The sequence below is a fragment of the Mauremys reevesii genome, linkage group 2, assembly GCF_016161935.1.
Source record: "Mauremys reevesii isolate NIE-2019 linkage group 2, ASM1616193v1, whole genome shotgun sequence".
Classification (NCBI taxonomy): Eukaryota; Metazoa; Chordata; order Testudines; family Geoemydidae; genus Mauremys; species Mauremys reevesii.
In genome coordinates this window covers 21,099,373-21,125,665 of record NC_052624.1, presented here as the reverse complement: position 1 = coordinate 21,125,665, position 26,293 = coordinate 21,099,373, and the positions used below count along the sequence as shown (strand labels likewise).

The following is a 26,293-nucleotide window of genomic DNA, read 5'->3' as shown; positions in this document are numbered from 1 at the left end:
TGGGTGCTAAGGATGAGTTAATGTTTATAAGCACTGAAAGTGGAAGGGCCTGTGAAAGTGCTAAGTAAAATTATTTTTTTGTGGTGCTGTGTCTTTCTATATTCTTAAAATGGTTTTTCACCAACTGTACTCCTCTTCCACATTGGGCAGATGGATCTCCAAAGAAAGGCATGTGTAGGCATCAATGGCAATTCAGTGCACCACTGCTCTGAATTCTGTTGCCCTTTTGTAGCTGAACTGGAAGTTAAAAAGTTATTCCATTTCTTACCGGCAAATTAACTGGCATTCATCAGCCTCTTCTGTATACATCTCAACCTTCTCTTTTGTTCAATAGCTCTTTGCAAAAGAAAATGCATAGTCTATAAACGATCTCAGTGTTCATCTACAAGGGGTAGCATTATGTGCCCTGTCTGTGAACTTTCATAGGGAAAATGTCAGTTACTTAACTAAACCACACCAGACATTGCCCTGATAATTCTGTGTTCAAAAAGGTTAATGTGCAGGTTTTACAGTATTTTTGATAGTGTCTCCTGTGAATTATCTACAGGATAAGGATGATATGGGATTAAAAAACATTCTTTAAAGCAGGAGAGCCAGAATTTTCCTAAACAAGCAATGTGACATCTTAATATAATTTTTAAGGATCTTACGGCAATGACATGACTTAATTGAATAGTACCTTAACTACAAAACAATGCATGTTATTTCCATAATAATGATTAACAGTGTCTATTGTCATGCATCCAGAAGCACCACAGAGGGAATTTACAAATCCCTGTAATCAATAGCAATTCAGGATATTAAAAAACAAAAGAAACCACTACCCTGCTCAGGTGTTACCCTTTCAAACTCATTTAACTTTGAAATTAGGCAAACCAGCAGTGTCCATATGCATGAGTCTGGAATAAAACAGCATTTGAAACAGGACTGTCACAGTGGCCTTTAATGTTTATTATTAGATTTGAAAATAAATAAAGTAAAAAGTAGTTACCAGATTCAAAGCTCTGTAGTGTAGGCAGCTCCCTCCCCCTTCCATAAAATAAAAAAACTGTCTTTCAGGCCAATTGACATAGCAAATGCTTATTCTTTATTAGACACTGTATTTTGTATTGCATCATTTACCCATTCCTGGTCTTTCCTGGGATTTCAGACTGCATGTTTCTATTTGCACATTTGTCCTGGTGGTATTTAGTTTATCTCGGGGGTTTTGTTTCTCTGTTAAAGCTGAAGAGACTTGCCCACAGCTAGGAGTGTTCTTTAATTAAGTCAGACACAACTAGCTCAGATTGCCTGGCAACTGAATGTACTTTCAAGACAGGTGAGCTGTTGATACTGTACTTTAATTAGAACTTTTTGCATTGTATCCCCAACTACCAGAACTGTGACCTGTCAAGCTGCTGAGAGACTGTCCCTTCTTGATACTGGATCAACTCTGAGGCTGAGATTGACATTTGTATCCAATTTGTATAAGATTGCTTGAGGTGTTTTGGTTTTGGTTTTCTAGCTGTGCATGTTTGTTTACAAAGGAGCAGGAAATCACAAATCTGCCAGTTGAGCATATTTGTATTAGGTACCTAGCTTCTCAAAATTTAGTCCTGATTACCTGATTTAAATCTTTCACTTTTGGTTTGGTTTGTAAACACTGCTAGTGTTGCCCACCTTAGAATTTTTTGTTTTAAGTTTGTAAAGTTTTAAGTAGGGCTGTCAATTAATCACAGTTAACTCATGCGATTAACTAAAAAAAATTAATCATGATTAAAAAAATTAATTGCGATTAATCACACTTATAACAATAGAATACCAATTGAAATTTATTAAATATTTTTGGATGTTTTTCTACATTTTCAATATTGATTTCAGTTACAACACAGAATACAAAGTGCACAGTGCAAACTTATTATTATTTTTATTACAAATATATGCACTGTAAAAATGATAAACAAAAGAAATGGTATTTTTCAATTCACCTTATACAAGTACTATACTGCAATCTCTTTATTGTGAAAGTGTAACTTACAAATGGAGATTTGTTTTACTTGCATAACTGCACTCAAAAACAAAACAGCATAAAACTTTAGAGCCTACAAGTCCACTCAGTCCTACTTCTTATTCTGCCAATCACTAAGACAAACAAGTTTGTTTACATTGACAGGAGATAATGCTGCCTGCTTTTCATTTACAGTGTCACCTGAAAGTGAGAACAAGCGTTTGGATGGCACTGTTGTAGCTGGCATTGCAAGGTATTTATGTGCCAGTTATGCTGAACATTCGTATGCCCCTTCATGCTTCGGCCACCATTCCAGAGGACATGCTTCCATGTTGATGACGCTTGTAAAAAAAATAATGCGTCAATTAAATTTATGACTGTACTACTTGGGGGGGGAGAATTGTTTTACATGCATTCTACATATATTTCATGTTATATCAGTCTCTGATGATGACCCAGCATGTGTTCATTTTAAGAACATTTTCACAGCAGATTTGACAGAATGCAAAGAAGGTACCAATGTGAGATTTCTAAGGATAGATACAGCACTCAAGCCAAGGATTAAGAAAATGAAGTGCTGTCCAAAATCTGAGAGGGACAAGGTGTAGAGCATGCCTTTAGATGTCTTAAAAGAGCAGCACTCTGATGTGGAAACTATAGAACCCAAACTACCAAAATGGAAAATCAACCTTCTGCTGGTGGTATCTGACTCAGATGATGAAAATGAACATGTGTCAGTCCGCACTGCTTTGGATCATTACCAAAGCTGATAAAGTCATCAGCATGGACGCATGTCTTCTGGAATGGTGGTTGAAGCATGAAGGGACATACGAATCTTTAGGGCATCTGTTACGTAAATATCTTGCAACACCAGCTACAACAGTGCCATCCGAATGCCTGTTCTCACTTTCAGGTGACACTGTAAACAAAAAGCGGGCAGCATTACCTCTGGCAAATTGTAACCAACCTTGTTTATCTGAGTGATTGGCTGGCCAAGAAGTAGGACTGAGTGGACTTGTAGGCTCTAAAGTATTACACTGTTTTATTTTTGAATGCAGCTTTTTTTTTTACATAATTCTACATTTGTAAGTTTCAGAGTGGTAGCTATGTTAGTCTGTATCAGCAAAAACAACAAGGAGTACTTGTGGCACCCTAGAGACTAACAAATTTATTAGGGCATCTGATGAAGTGGATTTTAGCCCATGAAAGCTCATGCCCTAATACATTTATTAGTCTTTAAGGTGCCACAAGTACTCCCCATTATTTATAAGTTCAACTTTCATGGTAAAGAGATTGCACTATAGTACTTGTATGGGGTGAATTGATAAAAACATTTTTTTTTGCTTTTTACAGTGCAAATATCCATAATAAAAAAAAATAAAGTGAGCACTTTGTATTCTGTGTTGTAATTGAAAATAATATATTTGAAAGTGTAGTAAACATCCAAAATATTTAAAATAAATGGGATTCTATTTTAACAGTGCGATTAATCATGATTAATTTATTTAATCACTTGACAGCCCTAGTTTTAAGCATTAAATACCACACCTTTTAGACTGCAACCCTCAAGAAACCAAGCCCTTTTCCAGATTGCACTTTGAGATCCTCAAATAAAAGACACTATGTAAGTGCAAAGTAATTTTTTTTTGCCACTGTTACTCCTCATCACTCCAGTTATAGTGATCCTGCTGATTCACATGCCCAATATGTTTCTCTGTGCCTTACTAATTTGGTAGCTACATTTGCACCTCTCTCTTTACTGCCCATGTTTGATAATATTATTTCTGTGCAGTTTTGCTTGGATAATCATAGAATCATAGAAATGCAGGTCTGGAAGGGACCTCAATAGGTCATCTAGTTTCTAGTCCAGTCCCTGGACTGGGGTCGGGAGTAAGTATTATTTAGACTATCCTTGGCAGGCTTTTGTCTATCCTGTTCTTTAAAACCTCCACTGACAGAAATTCCACAACCTTCCTAGGTAATTTGTTCCAGTGCTTAACTACCATCACAGCAAGGAAGTTTTTCCTGATGTCTAGCCTAAATCTCCCTTGCTGCAGTTTAAGCCAATTTCTTTTTGTCCTGCCCTCAGTGGATAAATAGAGCCCTGCACAGATACAAAATTTATATCCACGGAAATGTAGGGTGACCGTATTTCCCTATGCTGAATATGGGACACCTGGTAAAATTACTCATATTCAAGCGAGTTCAACGGCAATCAATCAGAACTATGCAGTACAAACATTCAAATTAACATAAAATTGACTGAGTCCCTGTTAAAAAGAAATACTGTGTAGTTCAGGGGTGGGCAACCAGCAGCCCGTGGGCCACATGCGGTCCATCAGGATAATCCACTGGCAGGTCACAAGAAAGTTTGTTTACATTCACTGTCTGCAGGCACGGCCTCCCACAGCTCCTAGTGTCTGCGGTTCGCTGTTCCTGGCCAATGGGAGCTGCAGGAAGCGGCACGGGCTGACCAAGAACAGGGGAACAGAAGGGAGATGCCATCTTGTGCCAGGCATATGAACAGCTGGTTACTGTCAATGGGTTGGTAATCAGCCAAGAGAAGCTAGAACAATGGCCACACTTTAAGATAAGGAATTACTCTATCCATTGGTTCATGACCCCCAGACTAATGAAGTACGGACCCACCTTCTGCTACCCTGGCTTTTTCATTGAGAGTCACTTTGTCTTACACACTCAGTACCATACACCGGACACCTGGGAAGGGAGAAAACCCTTGAAAGAATTAGTAGGTGATTCTGTTGGCCAGGCATCTATAAAGAGGTGAGGTATTACTGTGTGTCCTGCCTGGAGCGTCAGTTGGCAGGATCCAAGAGTTCTCTAAGGGCCCCCCTTGTACCAACGCTGGTGTTAGACATCCCATTTGAGAGGACTGGCATGGATTTGATTGGACCACTAGAGAGGAATACGGACAGACACCAACACATACTGGAGATCATGGATTAGGGCTATTCTTCTTTGCACAACTCATGGAACTTATGAAGGTCTTTGTGAGGGTGGAGATCCCCAAATAAATAGTAATAGACTAGAGAATGAACTTCATGTCACAGCTGAGGAAGAATTTGTGTAAGCTACTGAAAATCAAATCTCAGAGAACATCCATTCACTCCCCACAAATGGACACCTACTTGAATACTTCAATGGGACCTTAAAAGGGATGCTGAGAAAGGTGGCGGAGGACCCTTTCCATGAGGATCACTTGTTACCACCACTCTAATATGGGGATGCGAGGTTCCTCAGGCCTTAATGGGGTTCTTGCCTGTCAAGTTGTTATATGGTAAATAACCTGGGGGGATCCTAGACCTAATTCAAGATACCTGGGAGAAGCAGGAGTCCATAGGCACCAACGTAGTGCAGTACGTTCTCCAGCTATGAGAGAAGCTGAAGACACTAGGGTCTTTGTGAAGAAAAATCTCTTAAAGGCCCCAAAGTGTCTCAGGCAAGCCTATAATAAGGGCACCTGCTCATGTGAATTCCAACCAGGCAACAGGGTACTGCTGTTGTTGCCCAGGTCACAATCAAAGTTAATGATTAAAGTAGCATGCAGGGTGGGACGAGTGGATTATGAAATCCAGTAGTCCAGGAAGAGGAAAGAAACCCAGATTTACCATCTAAATCTTCTCAGGGTATGGTGGGACTGTGAGACCTTATTCTTAACACTTCCCCCCACCTTCAAATCCAGACCTGGCCTCCAGGCTGCACTGTGCTAAGACCCAGACACAATTTCCTTGAGGGGAAGGCTATGGGAACCCCAACTGACTCAGATTTTGCAAGTGGCCTAATCTCTTCCTTCTGTGTTCTCATCATGATCTGGATGAACCTGTTTGTTTTTTCACCACACCATGATGGTGCCTGGATGAAGAGTCAGTGAGAGCCACCGTCCCCTGTCCAGGAAGGTGTGGGATGTAGTACATTTGAGAGCTTCAGATGATGTTGAACCTTGGGATAGTAGAGGAATTTTACGGTGGGTGGCAGAGACCCATTGTCTTGGTGCCCAAGTCTTGGGATGACTTGGTTTTTCATTGACTTTAGGAAAGTCAATGGGATATCCATGTTTGACACACATCCCATGCCCCAAGTTGACGAGTTGCTTTAGTGATTGGGGGCAGAGAAGCCTATCTGGAACTTAGATCTGATCAAGAGTTGCTGGTAGATCCCCTTAACCAAGGGATCTTGATGAAAAAGGTCTTTGCAAACCCTTTTGTCCTGTACCAGTTCAGGACTGTGCCCTTTGGCCTTCATGGCACTGTGGCCACCTTCCAGTGACTGATGGACATGGTTCTGTGATCGCACAGCCCAGTATACAGTGGCCTTCATAGACAATATAGTCATTGATAGTTGAGAGAGATACCTTGAGCATGTATTGGTGGTCCTACAGGCCCTCAACCAAGCTGGCCTCATGGCAAACCAGGCCAAGTGCTGGTTGGAATTTCATGAGGTAACATACCTGGGATGTAATTGTCAGGAGGGGCAAACTTAGACTTCTGGGAAAGACCAAGCCTTGAGAGATTGCCCTATTCCATCAACAAAGAAACAAGTTATATGTTTTTGGGGCCTGGCTGGATATTATAGACGATTCATACCTATATTTGCCATGATAGCAGCACCCCTCACTTACTTAGTTAAGAACTCTAGCCCCAAGAAGGTCGCTAGTCTGAGGCCTGTGACAAAGCCTTCAGGACCTTGAAAGATCTTCTGAGCAAAGTACCAGTCCTCTTCCAACCTGACTTCACCCAACTGTTAATACTCCACATGGATGCTTGAGATGTGGGACAAAGAGTGGTGCTGTCCCAGGACTTTTAAAGGGAAGAATATCCAATACTCTATATTAGCCAGAAGCTATTTTCCCTAAGAGAGACTCTACTCCACTATAAAGAAAGAGGCTTAATCAGCATCAAGGGAGATTTAAGTTAGATATTAAGAAAAACTTTCTAACTATAAGGATAGTCAAGTACTGGAATAGGCTTCCAGTGGGGTTGTGGAATCCCCATCATTGGAGGTTTTTGAGAACAGGTTAGACAAACACCTGTCAGGGGTGGTTTAGCTATACTTGGTTCTGCCTCAGTGCAGGGCTGGACTAGATGACCTCTTGAGGTCCCTTCAGCATGATATTTCTATGATTCTGTGATTAGCCCAGAGGGTCAGCATTGGCTAAATGCATAGCCATTGTCCGCTCAAGAGGTAAAGCTCAAAGGTAAATCTGCATGTGCTAGTGTGCCACAGACATGGAACTCAAATGCACTTTCTTTGCTGACAAAGGAGATTACAGCTCTCTGCTCTCTAAAAGCATAAACCATTGTAGAAAATTCATGGAGTGACGATTACTCTCAGGGGAATCTGCCTCTTGGCAAAATCATCTCCCTAGTGGAGGGCGGGGTGTGTGTGTGTAAAGTTACTTGTGAGGCAGAATAAAATAATGGCCCCTAAATGAAGAACTGGATAAAAGTTGAAGTTTCTTCTTTCATCTTTTGAACATGTAAGGTCCACTCCTGACCTCTTTCATCTTTATGGAGCCCGAAAGGAGGTGTGTTAATACTGGTCTTCTGGCGCAATTCCAATTTGTGTAATGACATTCTAGCAATTTGCATTCCTGGGAAGTATATATTTCTCTGCAATCTGGATTCAGAATGTTACATTTCCTGTTTTAAACTGTTGTTTTAACAGTGCATAGCAACACTCCACATCTGCTGGCTTTCATGTCATTAGGGACCAAAATGATCAGCATACTATATATTCAAACTATTCCAATACTGTATATTATTGTTGCGGTTAGTATTTATTTGTATTACAGTAACACCTCGTAAGTCAGCTGAGATCAGGGTAGCACTTGGCTTTTTCAGGTTTTTTTTTTCCCCACCCTCGCTGATCCGCGGGCAGCACTTGCCTTTTTTTCCCCCCCTCCCCACCGGTGGACCCCCCCCCCCCATGTGTCCTGATATTTTCTCCCTCTCATCTGGTCACCCTAGAAATATGTGAACAAATTGGAGAAAGTCCAGAGAAGCGCAACAAAAATGCTGAAAGGTCTGATGCTGAAAACGTAATCTATGAGGGAAGATTGAAAAAATTGGGTTTGTTTAGTCTGGAGAAGAGAAGACTGAGAGGGGACATAATTTTCAAATACATAAAATGTTACAAGGAGGAGGGAGAAAAATTGTTCTCCTTAACCTCTGAGGATCGGACAAGAAGCAAAAGGCTTAAATTGCAGCAAGGGCTACTATCAGGGTAGTTAAGCACTGGCACTTGCTTAGGAGGTTGTGGAATCTCCATCATTGGAGGCTCTTAAAACAGGTTAGACAAACACCTGTTAGGACTGGTTTAGTTATTACGTAGTCCTGCCTTGAGTGCAGGGGACTGGACTAGATGACCTCTCGAGGTCCCTTCCAGTCCTACACTTACATGACTATATGTTTCTGAATAACAAGTAAGCATTATGATGCAGTATACATTACAATAATGGCCTAACCTATTTTTTTTCACTCCAGGATAACATCCAACCTGATCTCATTATAGACTACATGATGCAGCAGTCCAAAGGAAAAGCACCTGCTTTGACCCATCAACAGTATGATGAGAATCCTGCAGTGAGGACCTTCAATCAACCTCAGCTGGAGAACTTCCCGCCGGAGTCAGATGCAGAACTTGACAGAAATGCTCTGATTTCTGCACTACATGCCTATGTCGCTCAAAAGATGTCAGCACGGAACAATGATAAAAGCTCCATTGGCAGGACTAAATGGTCTCACCTCTATGCTAATAGGTTCCATTCATCTCAGACTGGCCATTTTGATGGAACCTTAGCCAAAGAAGAGACAGAAGATTTTAAAATGAAGCAGCCATTCCTGCGGAGACCTGGAGCTGTAGTGCTGGGACCAAGTTCAGAGATGCTGAGTTATAAATCTGCTTCTCCTCAGGGTGATCCTAAAGATCCTCTGAATGCAGTGGATGGTAAGATTTATATTTATTTATTTTATCATCCGTGAAGCTTCCATCATGTGTTCTAGGCATGTTTGCAAAGATTATAATAGATTTTATAAGCATTAAAATCATCATGTAGAATAAGCTCCCCTCCTACCACTGAGATATTTATATTTATCTACTACAGCCTCAATCTAACCATTCCTTCCCCGCATGCTGCTTCCCACGTCCTTCAACCCATCCTCCCCATATGCATGTGAAAAATGTACTGCATTCCATAATACCTAGCACTTATATAACTGTACATTTTCAAAACACTTTATAAACAATAACTAACTGGAAATCCATTTGCACTCAAATCAGCTTTCATGCACATCTGTCACATTGCACACTTAGGTAGAACTGTCTCTTTGTTTTTTGGTCTTCTATTCTCTTTATTTAGCTATAAATTGGAGGACACTGGGTAAAATGAAAAGTTAGCCAAAAGAGAATAATTACTGAAATATGCTCTATCATATGAACTCTGGCATACAACATGTGAAGAGGAGGAGGTTGTCAGTTCACGAAGACCTGAGATGTGGGGATGCAGGAGGATGAGAGTTACAGCTAGAATTGGCTGAACTATCAATTGCAAACAATTATTTTACAAATTTGACCTTTTTTTCTATTTGATAACTATCCATGAGCAGATCATGATTTTTATTAATTTGTTTTATTCATATTCATATAGCTTAACAGTCATAGCATAACATGTGATGGGATCTTGTGATATATTTCAGTGGTGCTTCATGAGTCAACCTGTATCTTCCTTACATGGCTTGGGGGTAGGGAGAGTTTGGAAAAAAGTTTGCATCCACTTGAACATTTCTCTGAACTAAACCAAGTATTGATGTTACTGCTGCAGTTCAGAGTGCCTGCAAAATCAGTGAATCAATCCCTCACGCTCAGCTATGCATTTGCATTTGATGCCTCGCAGCTGATCTTTCTACCTTAATTCCAGCTAATCCCCATCTGACCATATAGAAAAGGGCTTTCATGAATCCCTTCCATAGTTTACATTACCAACAAAGTTTTTTCTCCTTTGTTTGCTTTTGAAACACAAAATTGCTGAAACTTTGGGTTTTTGTCTGAAGGGAGACAATATCTGCAATCCAAAGGATGCCAAAGTGAAAGCATTCTTGGTATGGTGCCTGGAGGATTATAGGTTTCAAAGAACAAACTGTAATGTAAATCAAATCCAGGCGGCACTGTAGGATTCTGCAACAGCTTGCATGGTTTTGCTGCTACACTCAAAGGAAAATGGGCCCATGCTGGTTACACTGTCCTCCAACTGTTCCACTTCACCTTTCCTAGCCGGAGTCGACAGGCAACAAACATACTTAACACTTACAGTGAATAACATGTTTCAAAATTCATTGGGTTGTGCTTCATTGACTTTCACATGCATAACGTATCCTGTAGTAATGTACAGTTTTGCTAGCTTGCTTTTACATATGCAGTTACATGAACTTATTAAATGCCCTGAAACGATTCATGTGAAGTATTAGTAATATTGTGGATTTTTAATTTTTTTTTGTGCTTCTTTGAGTCATTTACTAGTCCTTTCAGATACACATGAGGTAACACATCAGTATATTCACAGTATAAAGTAGCAGTTAGAAATGATGAAGGACAGGGACTGAATCTGCCAATCTGAGCTGCTTTCCTGCCTGTAGCAAAGCTGCCACATTCCAGCCAGAGGTTTAGCCTAATGATATGATTGCTCTCTATAAATTCATCACAGGGATAAATACAAGAGAGGGAGAGGAGTTATTTAAGTTAAGCATCAATATGGACACAAGAACAAATGGTTATAAACTCACCATCAACAAGTTTAGGTTTGAAATTAAGCGAAGGTTTCTAACTGTCAGGGGAGTGAAGTTCAGGAACAGCCTTCCAAAGGGAGCAGTGGGGAAAAAAAATCTAACTGGCTTCAAGACTGAGCTTGATAAGTTTTATGGAGGGGATGGTATGATGAGATTGCCTACAATGGCATGTGGCCCATTAGCAACTGCCATTAACAAAAATCCCCAACTGCTGGAGATGGGACACTAGATGGGGAGGGCTCTGAGTTACTACAGAGAATTCTTTCCCAGGTATCAGCCTGGCGGGTCTTGCCCACATGCTCAAGATCTAACTGATTGCCATCTTTGGGGTCAGGAAGGAATTTCCCCCCAGACCGTTTCGCCTTCCTCTGCAGCATGGGGTCTGGGTCACTTGCATGTTTAAACTAGTGTAAATGATGGATTCTCTGTAACTTGACGTCTCTAAACTGTGATTTGAAGGCTTCAGTAACTCAGCCAGAGGTTAGGGGTCTATTTCAGGAGTTGGTGGGTGAGGTTCTGTGGCCTGCAGTGTGCAGGAGATCAGAGTAAGTGATCATGATGGTCCCTTCTGACCTTAAAGTCTACAAGGAAGATTTGCACTGAGGGCAATAGTTATATATCTGTGGAGTATCAGAGAGGTAGCCATGTTAGTCCGGTTCTGTAAAAGCAGCAAAGAATCCTGTGGCACCTTATAGACTAACAGACGTTTTGCAGCATGAGCTTTCGTGGGTGAATGCCCACTTCGTCGGATGCAAGAGTGGACTCTTGCATCCGACGAAGTGAGCATTCACCCACGAAAGCTTATGCTGCAAAACGTCTGTTAGTCTATAAGGTGCCACAGGATTCTTTGCTGCTTTTATATCTGTGGAGAGATTTTGTTTCTTCTCTTGTTTTTCCCCTTTCTCCTCTGAATCTGCCAGCTCTCCCTGCTCCTAATCTTCCTCCAATCTTGCTGGTTGTGTGGGCTTTCTCGACACGCGCAAGCTGCCAGACTATTCTTCTTCTTCAGTCAGTCAAATCATCAGCATTCCCTACTTTTTCTGACATACATGGTCAAAGTGTCAACCACAGAAGTGCTCACATATTAAACAGAGCACAGGACAGTGACTTGAGCTTGTGTCCCTACTCCGGCCACATGTTTCAGAAGTCGGAAAGGGAGAGAATATGTCTGGCAGAACAACAAAGAATGGCTTGAGCAGATCATCGGTGAGAGTTGGTGGGAAACAAGAGGAGATTAACTAGGAAGCGGGAGGGAGACACTCATGCACAGGAAAATGCCTGGGCATGTTCTTAAACTACTCATAACTAACAGGTTTGAAAGACAGAGTGTGCCCGGGAGTGGTGTGATCTGAGTGGGCCCTGGCTTTGGAGACAAAGTCCAATTGTTAAGTAAAAACCTGCCAACTGCACAAGCTCCATGTGCAAGTTAGCCCAGCTTTGTCCAGACTAGTTTGATTCAGGAATCATTACATTTTTATTAATAATAATAAAGTTTTCTTGTTTAAAGTGCAAATTTGAAAATACCCCAAGCATCCCAAAAAAACAAATTCTCCTCATCAGAAGAAAGTCCATAGAACAAATAAAAAGCTAAAAGAATAAACAGCTAATGTACTCTGGTCTCCACAGACAGAAATCCTTTTAAAGAGGGTCTTTACTGGAAGGAGTACCAAGCTCTAAATTATATAACCACAGCCTGGAGTTCTGGGATCTGATTCTCTGTGTGCTGGTAATCTTTTGATTTTCATATTTACGGAGTCCGTGCTGTATATATCTGGGCACAGCGATGAGTCTTCTAACATCCACCCACCAGCAAGCAAAGGAAAGTTACAAAGTGCGGCCAGTGCCGGCTCTAGGTTTTTTGCCGCCCCAAGCAACAAAATTTTTGGCTGCCCCCCACCCCAACCCTGGGCTCCCCCCACCACCCGCACTCCCTGCCGCCCCAGCTCTGGGCTCCTCCTTTCCCCACCAGTGCCCTCCCCCGACCTGCACTCCCCTGCCGCCCCAGCCCTGGGCTCTCCCCTGAACCTGCACCCTCCTGCTGTTTCAGCCCATGGTCACTGGTAACTCACTCCCAGGGTGGGTCATTCAGCAGGAATTTTGGATGTGCACAGAACACAGACAGGATTGGTTCCCATATGCTTACAGAAAAGTGGAACATTTTTCAGCTTGTGTGATTGGATGATATCTGGATGCATATTATAAGACTGTCCTACATAAATGAGGAAAAGTTGAGATGCCTTTATTATTCTTTTGTTCCACTCTTTGTTTCCATGGGGAATTTGCCAATGCAATATTACTGTCTTCCTTTTAAACAAATAAAACTTTTTTTTTAAAAGGGCAATAGCTGTTCAAAATAGCAATTCCAGTCCTAAAAACCACTGGGAAGCATTTTTGCTTCTTCATTTCTTATCCTACTTTTTCTACAGCAAGTTACAGTGGATCAGTGTATTTGATTTGGGAGAAATGAAGTAACAGCTGCCTAAATTGAGCTTGAGCACTCCTGAATTTTGAGGGTGTTCAAATCTGGAAGGCAGGTGCTAGATTCCCTTTTTGAATATTAGCTAAATCTGGAAAGGAAAAGTCAATTTCTGCTTCCATGGCTCAGACATGGAAATCCTCCTATGTGCCTGGTACTGTATCTAAAGCTGCCAAAGTCCACTAGCAGAGCCTCCCCTCCCTTACTTTTCGTTTTAAATTCTAGTGGGGTCCATGTACCTCCCTTGCTAGGCTTCAGATAGAGAGGGGCACTGTCCATTTAGTCCACCCAATTTCTTCTTTGTGGGCTGCAAGGTGAGGTCACACAAGTATCCCTAATGCAGTCTGGGGAAGTCTTCTGAAGGGGACATCTGGGGCAAAACCTTCTACTCCTTGGGCACACTTGTTCCCCATTCACAGTGCCACCCCTTTTGACTCGCAGCATGGCTCAGCTACCTCACTCCCAGCCCTCCCTTTCCTGTTGATAGCAGCCAAGAGATTGCTGGGAAATGTAGTTCTTTCCTTGCTCCAGGGCTGGCTCTATAGGCAGGGAGCTAGGCAAGGAACTACAGCTCCCAGGGTCCCATGGGTTCTCAGCTCCCATGCTGGATCCCCAGCTCCCATGCTGGATCCCCAGTGGCTCCACTTCTGCAGGGTTGTGAGAGGGGAGGAAGTGAGTTAAAAAAAAGGATGGCGAAAATGATGTCCCCTGGAAATGTGCCGCCCCAAGCACCTGCTTGTTTTGCTGGTGCCTAGAGCTGGCACTGACTGCAGCGTCATACCACAATGTGCCCTTTTTGCTACTGAGTGTGTGCAGACTTCTCCAGACATACGTTGTGAGCTCATGTAGGGAAACCATACATTACACTGCCAGAAGAAGCTGAGGCGTATTTTGATGGAGGGGGGATGCATTTAGACATGGGTCTTGCTAACGGGCTGCCACGCACAAATCCATCTGACTTATTTTCCTGCTCTTGGCAATGGAGCCAAGTCCACCTGACACATAGGTTAAGCTCCCTCCTCTGCAGGAGAGCTGTGATCAGAGGGGAGTGAGGTGGCTTCAGCCCTTCTCTGTCAGACCTGGAGGATGTGTGCAGCTCCCTCTCCAGGAGATCACCACTGCTGACCTGAGGGGGCCCAGAGCACATTTTGTCTGAGCAGATAGCTACAGAGCAGAGCCACTGGGATCACTTCTGATTCTACCCAGTATTGGGGAGAGGAAGAGTGATATGGGCACCCAGAAGTTTACGCATGTGTACACACGTGCACGCACACACATATGCTACCGTTTGTATTACAATATCCACTAACTGCTAGCCCTCTTTTTCCTTGTTTTAGGAAATTCATAAGGACTAACTGAAATTCCCAAAAGGGTTTCAATAAATACAGGACCCAACACACATGTCTAGAAATTCCCCTTATTGTATTTCAAAGAGGCTCCTCATCTTATCAGCTGAAAATGATGTACCAGAATGGCTGTGTGCCAGCACAAGTGGGGAAAATGTCATGTTTAAAATGAACAAAAACACTTACTTAACAGCATATTTATTAGTCCCAGGTAGATACACAAGCTCTCTCCCCAGACCTTTTCACAAAGCAACTCATTTTCACCAGCTTGCATTGACTGTCTGGACAGACCTCTGCTGGTGCTCCTTCTGGCATACTTAACCCATCACATTCCTCAAATTCCTCAGCACTGGCTCTGCTCTGCAACTCTTCTGTTTTTTTAATAGGTAGGACAGTTGTTCAATAATGGTAGCATACAATACTGTAATGCCCAGCGTTTGTCAAGTTCGAAGTCAGCGCTGACATGATGCTGGTTTTCAGGCGTTGTTCTTTTTGATGAACAGTTTCCTAGTGACGCTGGCTAGATTGGGAATAGCAGCATCAGAGGGAGGCAGGAAGCTTCTCTTACTCTGGTTTATTCAGTGAACCAGAAGGACCTGCAGAGAGCCTGTTAGTGGAATCTGGAGCAGGGCCTGTGGCCATTCATATTCTCTTGTGTGATTTCTCTTGTCTTTATTTCCATTTTGCGGTTGAGACTGTGCTTTGTTATCAGCTATGAATCTATGGAAGTGGACTATGGAGATAAGACTTTGCTAGATAATAGACACAAAGAAAAGAAGAGAGCTTGGAAAATGTAAAGTGAAATTGAAATGACAAGATTATGTTGGCAATTTGTTGTTCAGTAACTAAGTTGCTGATTTGGCAGCTGGTTCTGATGTGAGGACATTAAACTGTGCTTTAGAAAAATACAAGAATGTTACGTTTCTATAACATTTTTAATTAGCTGTGGCCTGAACCAAAACCCTAGATCTCAACTTTAGGGGAAATTTGGGTCTGGATCTGAATGTCATGGCTGGTGACCTGTCTGGAATAGAACCTAATCCTGGACAGACAGAGATTAAAGTCTCCTGGGGCCCAGCACCAATTTGAACTTGGAAACCCCCCTGACTTCCCTGGTTTACAGCAAGAACTTAAACCACATGATGTTACCACTGTCCTCTACCTGACCTATGTTGTTTTTCTTAATTAAATGAACATACTTTATACTCACTTTTGTTCAATGAAATAAACCTTACACACTTTTTGCTAGGATTTAAGAGCCTACATCATGTTTACTTTCAGTGAGACTGGAGCTTCTAAGTGCCTAAATCACTTTTTTAAAATGAGACTTAGGCTTCTGAGGCATTTTTGAAAATTTTACCTTAGGTCTAATTTTTTGGTACAATGATTTTTAATGTCTAGGAGGTCAAAGTCCCTGAGTCGAGTTTGCTCATTGTACTGTGGAGGTGGCTTTTAACTCTTTTGAGTGCTGAAAATAAACATTCAGCATTTATGTGTGTGCTAGAAAGGCAGAAGTAGATTCTTAGTGTAATCTATATGATAGAAAGAACTGACAGCAATTTGTAAATTTCACTTTTCTCTTTGGGGAAAGGTGCAGAAAATGCATACAATGGTCATGAAAACCTTCAAAATCTTGATAGTACAGAGATTACATGTGAATTCATGGTCAAAAACCACTGGAAAACAGTCATTGATTTTGTTGTAGGTTTCCATTGTTCTTTTTATAGATTCACTTAGGTCATGCAATCATGCATAGTGTTTCAAACATACTCTTTTTGTGCCATGTATGTATATATCAACATACCTGAAAAGCTTTTTTGGTTGTGAGTTGCAACTGACATTTAGTCTATTCTTCCCTATTTGGTTTATTTGCTTCCTCTTCATTATTTTGGGTGTTGTTCCTGATCATTTTCATCTAGCTATACAAAAAATGCACAACTCAGAAGTGATGCCTAAACCGACATATGGCAATTGCATTGATTTGCTACTATTATTAAATCTGTGCAATATCGTGTCCCACATTACCATCCTTAGTGTTGTTTTTTTTAATGGCTCATCTTCTGAGCTAACTGTTGAGCTTCTAATCTTGCAGAAAGCTTCTGGGACTCATCCTGGCTAAGTCTGACTAAAGCTTTTTTGATTTCTGCATGCCCAGGCAAACAAACCTAGATTCATCTGTTCTTTTAGAATACCCAGTTGAAGAAAGGCATTTAATCATTTTTTGTATTGGTTTTTTATAATATTAGGCATTCATTTCCTGATGGTGAGTGGATGCCAGTAGTAAGCTATGTATAAGCCAAACATTTGTAACAGTTGTACAATATTATGCAGCACTCTTCAAATGTGGGTCGCGATTCTACCCCCTTTACTTACTTTGAGTAGAACCTTACTGCACAGGTTCTTCCATTAGTGCAAAGCATATACACTAGCCACCTCAATGGGCTGCTTTAATGTTGTTTGGAGGTATAGAATATACTTTTCAACACAACTTTTTAAAGCAATTTGTAACCCTTTTTTGAGATATCAGTGTTTCCATGTTGTTGTTTTTCCTACCTGACACTACAGACCTAAAAATGCTTGTTTTGCAAACAGAGAGAGACAGAGACAGAGACACACAGAAGCAAACTGTATAGTGAATTAGTGAGACAGAGTGGGTGAGGTATTATCTTTTATTGGATGAACTTTTGTTGGTGAAAGAGACAAGCTTACATGGAGCTCTTCTTCAGGTAAACTGGTGAATCAGTATCGATAAGCACAAAAGAGATCACATGGCTGAAAAATGGTTTCTGAGACCATAGGAAACCTTTAATTAAGTGAGGGATCTCCAAGGGAGATTTGGATAAGGTCTGCAGAGTACTCAGCCCAGTGGCAATGAAGTGTAAGTGGACAGTCAAATAAAAGCTCTTTTTCCGGATGCTCATTGTCTCATTTTTGCAGCTGTCCAAATGTATCCTTCTAGTTTAACTCATCTCTAATCTCCATTGTCCTTGAAATTCTGTGTGGTAACACTTCCTAAAGCATGGTGTTAGTCCTCCTTTGTAAATATAGAACTAAAAAATCCAATCCATCTCCCTTGTCTCCTGCTGCCTGAAATGTCATCTTCCGTTTGCTTTCCTCAATGTAACTGATAAAAATATTTTCCTCTATTCTGTCAATGGCTGACAAGTCAAAGCAGCATTTAGGTAGAATTCTCATTTGACAAGACTTATTGTTTCTTCTTGCCGAATATGGTCTAGAAAATGTGTCAATTTCATATTATGATATAAAACACTTGTGGATGGATAAGAGCTTTTTGATGAAAGGATAAGATATCTGACTTCCCCGTTCCAAAAATTTGAATAATGTTTTAGCTACTTCCCATATTAAAAAAAATAACAAATATATAAATAAATAATCACACCATAAAGTGTGTTTATCCAAAATCCTTATCCTTAGCTATCTCTTACTTCAGTAATTATACCCATACTATTTATTGACTAGACAAGACTTGTATTATAAAATGTGGCTCAACAATTGATTCATAGAATGGTGGATAGAGCTGAATCATACACCATCTGACACAATATTCCCTACATGTAATAGGAGTCATCATGCCTGTGCTATTTTAATGTAATCAAATAAATAACCATCAACCTACCTTAAAATGTATCTTAATTGACTACTATTGTCACTTAAGGTCACGTTAAGTCAGCTTAGATTGGAAAAGTGTGGTGATTCTTGGTGCAAAGAAAAACAGCAACAGTTTTGTCCTAGAGATGTGAGTGCAGCTAACTAAGCCATATTGACTTCTATCCTTCAGCATCTGTGTCAAGCTGGTCGTGCACCAGGAATTGAAAGCCTGCTTTCTGAAACAAAGTGCACCTCCTATGCAATGCAGTCATCTGTCATCAGACTAAGATGGGGCTCACCAAATCCAGCCTTTGGGTGTGCTATTATAATGTTTCCATAAGTGGAAAGGATGTCTTACATTTTCCTGAAAATATTATAAACATATAGCACTTGCACAATGTTTCTCTCTTGCATGTAAATAAATCCAGTGATCATGTTGGTGATTTTTTTTTGACTCAGAAACATTTATTCAGGATATACTGAAAGACCTGAAGAAACACAAGGTGAACGTGGATAATCTTAGCCCACTGGAGCTTGACGAGATGGCCGATATTATTGCTGACGCCATTCAAGTTGTTGATGTGGCAGAAGAAAAGCAAAATGGAGCTGGAAAGTTTGAAGGAGAGAGATCAAAAGCAGAAGTCAAGGAAGTGGATGCACAAAGAGGAGTAGATTATGAGACTGGATTAATGGATGCCAATGTTAACATACAAGGTACTAGACCAAAAAGATAAACATGACAAAAAGCAATTTATAGTCATTTTCCTCTTTATTTTAACTGCAGTAGTATGGTCTTGACCTCTCTTTCTTATTCATTGATTTTTAAAGAAGACAGGGAGGAAGAGTTTTTGTATTTTTTGCTAGAGGTCGGGAAGGTTTCAGTCTTCAAATTTGCTTTTTACAAAGCAGACATGTATTCAAGGGAAAAGTGGCTATTTGTGAGCTCTGGATCTTCAAGCTCCATAAACAGGATAAAAAGTAAATTGTTCTATGTTATTAGGCCTAATTTCTCATTCTTAAGAATGAGATGTTTAAAAAAAATGATAATAAAAAGAATGCTTTTTATTATCAAGAATCTTAAATATAATTTTAAATATATAAATGATAAAGCAAAAAAAATTACCCTATTTTGCTTGACAAGTAATCATTTTTTTGTGTACCATAAATGCATGCAGACAAAAGTCTCAGGCAAGCAAATATATACAAGCAACTTCTTCCTCTTTCTGCTCAGGAAACTAAGGAGATTCATTATACTTATTTGGTTGTGTTTGAGCACAGGTTTTTGGTGGTTCAGTAATCAGTAATCCAGCTACTGTGGTTGCCATTAAAAACTCTACATTTACTACGGAGAAGGATATGATATATTAAAGTTTCTCCTTGTATGGTAGAAAATGCTGCAGTATCTCAGATACTACCATTGTGTGGTATTTTGTGGCAAATGTTGACTTTTAAGTTACTATCTTTTATTTCAAAGTAGCAGCCGTGTTACTCTGTATCCGCAAAAAGAACAGGAGTACTTGTGGCACCTTAGAGATTAACAAATTTATTTGAGCATAAGCTTTCGTGGGCTCAAATAAATTTGTTAGTCTCTAAGGTGCCACAAGTACTCCTGTTCTTTTTATCTTTTATTTATTTGTTTGTTTATTAATGGGAACAAGACTCTTGACAGTAGAAGTATAGCCCAAATACCTACTAATATGGATTTAAGGAAATTATGATTTTGTTATGATCCCTACTGTGTCTGGTTTAAAATGAAACAGTCCTATGGGTTTGTCCTGAGTCACACTGGGAAAAATTACTGAGATACAATTCTTATTCTTTTTGTCTAAGAAGAACCATTGACTTCAGACAGTGATGTGATTGCAAAGTATGACTATAATTTAACTGCAGGATGTAGTTCATTTCTGAAGTCTCTGCGGCATGTACAGAAATAAGTTTTTTTGGTTCCTTCATAATAACATAGTCGTATCAGCATCTATCAACCAAAAAGTGTGCGCACAATGAATATGTTGCTGCTGTTTGTTTATGTATATAATTATGATACTGCTGCTAGGTAGAGTCATTTTATTGATTTTTTTCGTAGGCATTGGTAAACAGTGGTAAAATAATAAGCAATATCACTGCATTAGTTAGCATAATACATTGCTAATTTGACTCTAATTGTACTGTTTCTATTAACATTGCATTAGTTTGCTGTCCAAATGCAGCTAAAAGAACAAAACTACCCTTTTTACTTTATCTTTTCAACTAGAACATCGTAATGTTTAATCTCTAGTAAAGACGCTATCATTAAAAAGTAGAGCAGCCCAAGAGTAGTCTTTGTTTTTTAAAAACAAATTTCTGTATTTTATAACTACATATATACCCTGTTCATGTCCTACAGATAATGGAGGACATGAAGAAGATGCCAGAGCTGATAAAAAGGTAAAGTAAAGTTTGTTAAACCAAATATTCCACACTATCCTGTAAATAATTATTTCTCTATAGTTTTATGTTGAGGCATAATGCCTCATCCCTAAAAAATAAAACATTCAAATGGATATAATTCTTATTTACAAAATGTACCTACTCTGATTTATACATGAATGTACATAAATTGAATAGACATTTAATTAAAATTTAACTAAACTGAGAACCAGAAGAAAAATATCCCAATTTAGTATCCTCTCAAACAAAAGCTTGGGAAAAGGTCCTGAATGTCAGACAAACTCAGGCTCCCACAGGAATTGAATTCAAGCACTGAGGAATCTCACTGAAAATATCCTTTTACCAATCCTTCAAATCTCAAATCTGAGGAATGCTAGCAATAGTGACTCAGGTGACATCTCCTGTTGAGATGGAATATGAGTAAAGAGGCTTTCTCTGAGGAAACTTTTTAGCAGGAAAACTGATGAGACCTTAAATCTCAAGGATTCAAAATTGACTTCCATTAATTGGGTCTCTGTATCATCATCCTTTCACCTCCCCATGTGGGGATAAAATCTGCTCAAACCGATGAACATGAGAGATTTTCATGTCTCGTCCTCTTCTGGACCGAAAAACCAGGATCCAGAAAGACAAATTGACCCCAAACTGTGACACCAGGCTTGGGTCCTCAGCTAAGCTGCAAATTTGAGGATATTTTTGTGAGCCTTGGCTCAGAACTTGGGCACTTAATTCATTCACTAGTCCTTTTGAGTACCATTGATTCTTTTTCTGGGTTTCATGGAGAAAAATTAACTCAGCGAAGAGTTTTGGCAAACCAAAGTGAGAAATTCTATGTGATGTACTATGTCAACTGTCAGGTTGTAGCTAGATCTACCTTAGTTTGTCAAGAAGCCATCCATGGCCTCACCAACAGCTGTCCATATACCAGGCAAAAAGAATACACTAGTGGAGCAGTTCAGCTGGAATTTCAACCATCCACACAAAATTGCTCTGAAGAACAAAGTGCTGCACTTGCTGTTTCACTAGTGAAGTATTCCACAAATAGATCTTTCAGCAACACTTTGAATAGGAGAGGTGACAGAATGGAATAGAGCTCTACACAAGAGAACTTTACATGGGGTTCATAAGCAACCAAGCCCCATTCTTTGGGATAGCCCTAGATATAGCAAAAATTTATGTAATGAACGTAGCCCCCTCTGTGAGTTTTCCATTAATATGCCTTGATTTTACTAATTGGTTCATTATTTGACTTCATTAGACACATCAATTTTATGATCAAATCACAGCCTATGGATTGCTCATAAACTACTTACCACAACAATTTGCTAGAGACAATTCACTATTCATGCAGAGAAATTGGACACCTAAGTCACATGGTATTATTTCTGCTCCTGATGTGCTATCTCCTAAAAAGCTTTGCAGATATTTTCAGTACCAATGCTCATGCAAATACATATTTGTAAAAGTAATTTGCATCATTTCTCTTTTTCTTGAGGATAAAATTTTACTCTCATCAATTTTCACAAAACACAAACATGAGGGACTATAAATACTACTGTATATTGAATTTGAGATTTTGTTTTCAAACAAATATTTCTGAAATCTTTTTTTGCCATATTCTCCCAATTCTGTTCTAAGATGTCTCAGAGAACAAAGGTTGTCAAGCTGAAAAGAGACATTTCATTTTGAAACAGTGTAAGTCCTATAGTTAAGTTAAAACTTAAGTCTGACCTTGCATATAAATCTTGTAACGATATAGAACCTCTCACAATATAGTGGAAGCTTTCAGGATTCTTTTCATATTGTGCTATAGTTTTATTTTCAGAATGTAAATATATTTACATATACTCTTTCTTCATATAAACAAATCCTGCAAACACTTATTTGCATGAGTAATCCCAATCACATGAGTAAGGGTTTGCAGGATTGGGTCCAGGCGTTGTATGTAATAAGTAGACCCATACCTCCATGTGTTTAAAGTTACAAAGAGCTCTATTCTTTTAATACAGGAGAACAATTTGGGTGTAAAACGAATGGACTTCTTGAATGAGAATGCATTAACAGAAAATCTGCCAAATAAGCCTACTTCTGAAGAGTCCTTTAAGACTGAAACCAAGAAATCAGAAGACTCAGATTCTTCTTCTTCCTCAGAAGAAGAAATGAAGGTTGGTGTTGAAAATGTAAAGAGTGAGACTTTCTCAAGGGAACTGGCAGCTGAGAAGAAAACTGAATCTGAACCTGACTCTAAAGAGCTGACTGATATCCACTACTGGATTAAGAATTCTTTGATGCGGGATGAAAGTGCCTATGAAGAACCCCCAAAAAAGATGGGAGAAGGCCTACAGCTAGAAGTGAAGTCTTCTGAGGAGAAGGAATATGGCTATATTGTGACAGAGAAAGAGTAAGTGTAGTAGCAAACTTGAATTGCATTTTTTAAAATGGGGAAAAGTAGACTGGTTGTAACTGATGAAATATGAATGTAAAAGAGGAAGATGCAATTTACTGTGCCACTTTTTGACACATCAGAAACACTTTGTTGGCAGCCAGCTCAGTCCTTTGATGGAAATATAAGAGAGTAGAGCTGCCATTCTGTCTGTGTAGAAGATATACAATATGTAGGCCCTTTGCTTACTTTTCACTTGGTCTTCTGATGTCCTCATGATCTGCACAGTATGTCAGTCAGTGTATTTATGGTTAAGGATGTGCGCTTTAAATATTTGACTTCAAAGTAGCCTAAATATCAATGTCTGAGTCATTCTTCAGAAAAACGATACACAATAACAAATCACAATATTTCCTCTGTGGTTCCATTTTGATCTGAAAATAGCACAATCCAAACATCATGTACAAAGCTAGCTGAGAATGAAAGACCTAATGATTTCAGGTCATGTAACTAATGAATTTGACATTTAATACTATACTTCAAAAAGACAGCACCTTTTTTTTCCCGATGTGAAACACAGTGCTTTAAAGAGGGGAAAACATTTGGAAGTTTAAAGTTTACACTTTTCTCTTTTTACTTATTTCTTGACTAAAAAGTTTGTTAGTGGCCTCCCTCAAGTGGTGTTGAAAATGATTAACTTCTAGGGTATAGGGGACAAATCTATGTTCAGCACCATTACAGAAAGTATGACTGAGACATCTGTAATGGTGCTGAAAATGGGTTTATCCCCTCCATATGAGCAGTTAAACCATTGTCTACAACAGCTGAGGAAGGGCCAGGAGGGGACCCATTGCTGACAACCACTGCCAGCAATTTGTTATTTTCCTAGTGTACATAGGGCCCTAGATAGCAATTGGACAGTATCTGACAGAGAAGCACAAGGACAGTTTCGGTAAGAGTTTGAACAGAGTTGTTTTTCTTGAATTTTGGTGCATTCAATTTTTTGCTTTTGGGGGTTAGGCAGGTAAGGAGTGGTTGGTAACTATTTCTGCTGGGAAGTGGCGATACATTAAAAAAATTATTTCAACAACTGTCATCTTTTCATATCTTTAGTACCTTTGCTATTGTATTAAGTTCTCGTAGTATAAATCTTGGAATGATTGTTTGTAATGAACTAGTAGTAACAAACACCATTGCCATGTTTTAAAAATGTAACAATATCCTCCACAATGGGCTATCGCTATAAGTATGTGTTATGTTGGCATATATTCATACCTAGAGGGAGACATTAAATATTTTTCTAGCTATAGTGCCAATCTACCTGCTTATCTGTACTACAAGTGGAAAAATGATTGGGTTCCATACAAGTTCAGAAAATCTGTTTTACATTTTACCCATTATCCTTTGTATGCATGCATGTTTTATTTTCCTTTTAAAGTTTCCATTGAACTCTGACACATTTAAACATTAAAAATGGTAAAATATATATATAATATAATAGGGTTCAAGAGCAGGGTTGAAATTTAAAGCCTATTTCTAATATGTCTGCATTTTGGAGCAATATGCAACATGCAGCAGCTTCCCTGAATACTTTGCAATTAGGTCATTCACGGTTACAAAGCTAATATTAAGATTTAATTTATTTAACCCAGTAATAATTTGTACACAGTGCCTAAGTTTAGAATATTATATTATATAGTTTTTTCTTCTTCCCCCACGTAAAGGTATACATTGCCATTCTTAATATGTCAGGTTTTTTTATTAGCCAAACTGTTTTGTAATGATGAAGCTTCATTTTTACAGCTGAAACCAGTAGTCAGCTGGCAAAAAATGAAAAAACTCCTACATATTTATACATTGGGGATGTCAGCTTAAGTTTTTTTACATTCTGATCTCAAAATGCAACTGAAAAGATTGCACTCAGTGGTATAGTTGACAGATGTCAGAGGTGATTCATTCACTATTAGATTCTCAGGCTTCTTTGGCTTTGCAAGTGTGACCCAAGGAGATATTTAAGATTGTGGCATTGAACTCCTCAGATGACAGCTTTTAATTGTGCCACAAAGCAGAGATAATATTTCCATGTAATTCTTAAAGAAAAGATTTGTGATAGTTTAAAGACTTGTCATAATGGCAACCTGGTTGTCACTAGCAAGAACAATAGGTCACTCCTGCTGTTTCGTATAGTGACCTTTCAGATGCTTAGAGCAGTACAATCCATACAAACCGTACTATCCATCTGGGCTAATCTTAGGAACAAATTGACAGTTTGTGTAGGCAATTGTCTAGAAAATCCTCTTGGGTGCTGCTTCAGCACTTTATTATGGTGAGAAACCAATCAAAATGGGTTATTTCCTTTATTTACTGTTAGTTCCAATTTTTTTTAAAGGAGACAACTTCTGTAAATGCTTTTTTTGTATGGGATTTGTCCTTCCTGGAAGTGTAACTCTTTCTGCTAATTGTAGGTCTAGTCTATGGCAAATTTACAAGAAGAAAATAATTTAAAGGAAGTTATTTTATTTTATATGTTTTTAACTTTAGTGCTATAATTATAAAAAATTCTCATATTATGACATGGATGCATTGATAGGGACTCCAAAATTAAGAATAAAAAAGGATTTTTCCTTTGTGAGGGCCATTAAAAGCCCCCTTTTTTCCCTTTTATTAAAAAATGGAAAATTTCTTCTTAACCAAAAATGAAAATGCCAAAATAAAGTGTATTTTAACATATAGTTCCCTGAGAAGGAGAACAAAAGCTACATACCTTTTAGCCTGTGGGAGTGTGACTGGGTTGGGGACTAGGAGACCATGACCACCATTTTTTTTAATGGGTGCCTAAAGTTAGGCTCCAACGTCCATTTTTAGGCATTCAGCAATAGGGCTGGTGGGAATTTTTTTTTTTAAACAAGATAGTTTTCCATTAGAAAATGCTGGATTGTCAAAATTAAAACTTTTCATGAGAATATACCAGTTTTGACAAAACTTTCCTTAGGTGCCCAGTGGGATTTCTGGTCAAAATGAGAGAGCCATCCAAGAATAATCAATAATTTTGGGAAAACAACAGAGTAAGGACTTTGAACCTAGGTCTCGTACATCCCAGGACTGTGCCCTAATCACTGAGCTAATGGCTATTCTGGCAAAGGGAGGTGTGGTCTTTCCTGCTCTGTTTTCTTCACAAAACACTTCAAAGGGTCTCAGTTCCATACTCATATAAAACAGGACAAATTCTGAAATCTCAAAAAGTTTACAAGAGAAGAAATAGTT

The 26,293-nt window shown here is 39.3% G+C and overlaps 1 protein-coding gene across 2 annotated transcripts in view; it reads left to right on the top strand.

Moving 5' to 3' along the window:
* PTPRN2 (protein tyrosine phosphatase receptor type N2) overlaps positions 1-26,293 on the top strand; it is a 940,168-nt gene that overhangs the window by 377,276 nt on the left and 536,599 nt on the right. For both annotated transcript variants that reach the window (XM_039523677.1, XM_039523678.1), the window contains 4 exons: positions 8,491-8,953; positions 18,679-18,933; positions 20,603-20,643; positions 22,656-23,047. In XM_039523677.1, coding sequence (XP_039379611.1) covers positions 8,491-8,953; positions 18,679-18,933; positions 20,603-20,643; positions 22,656-23,047 — 1,151 coding nt within the window. The remainder of the gene's footprint in view (positions 1-8,490; positions 8,954-18,678; positions 18,934-20,602; positions 20,644-22,655; positions 23,048-26,293) is intronic.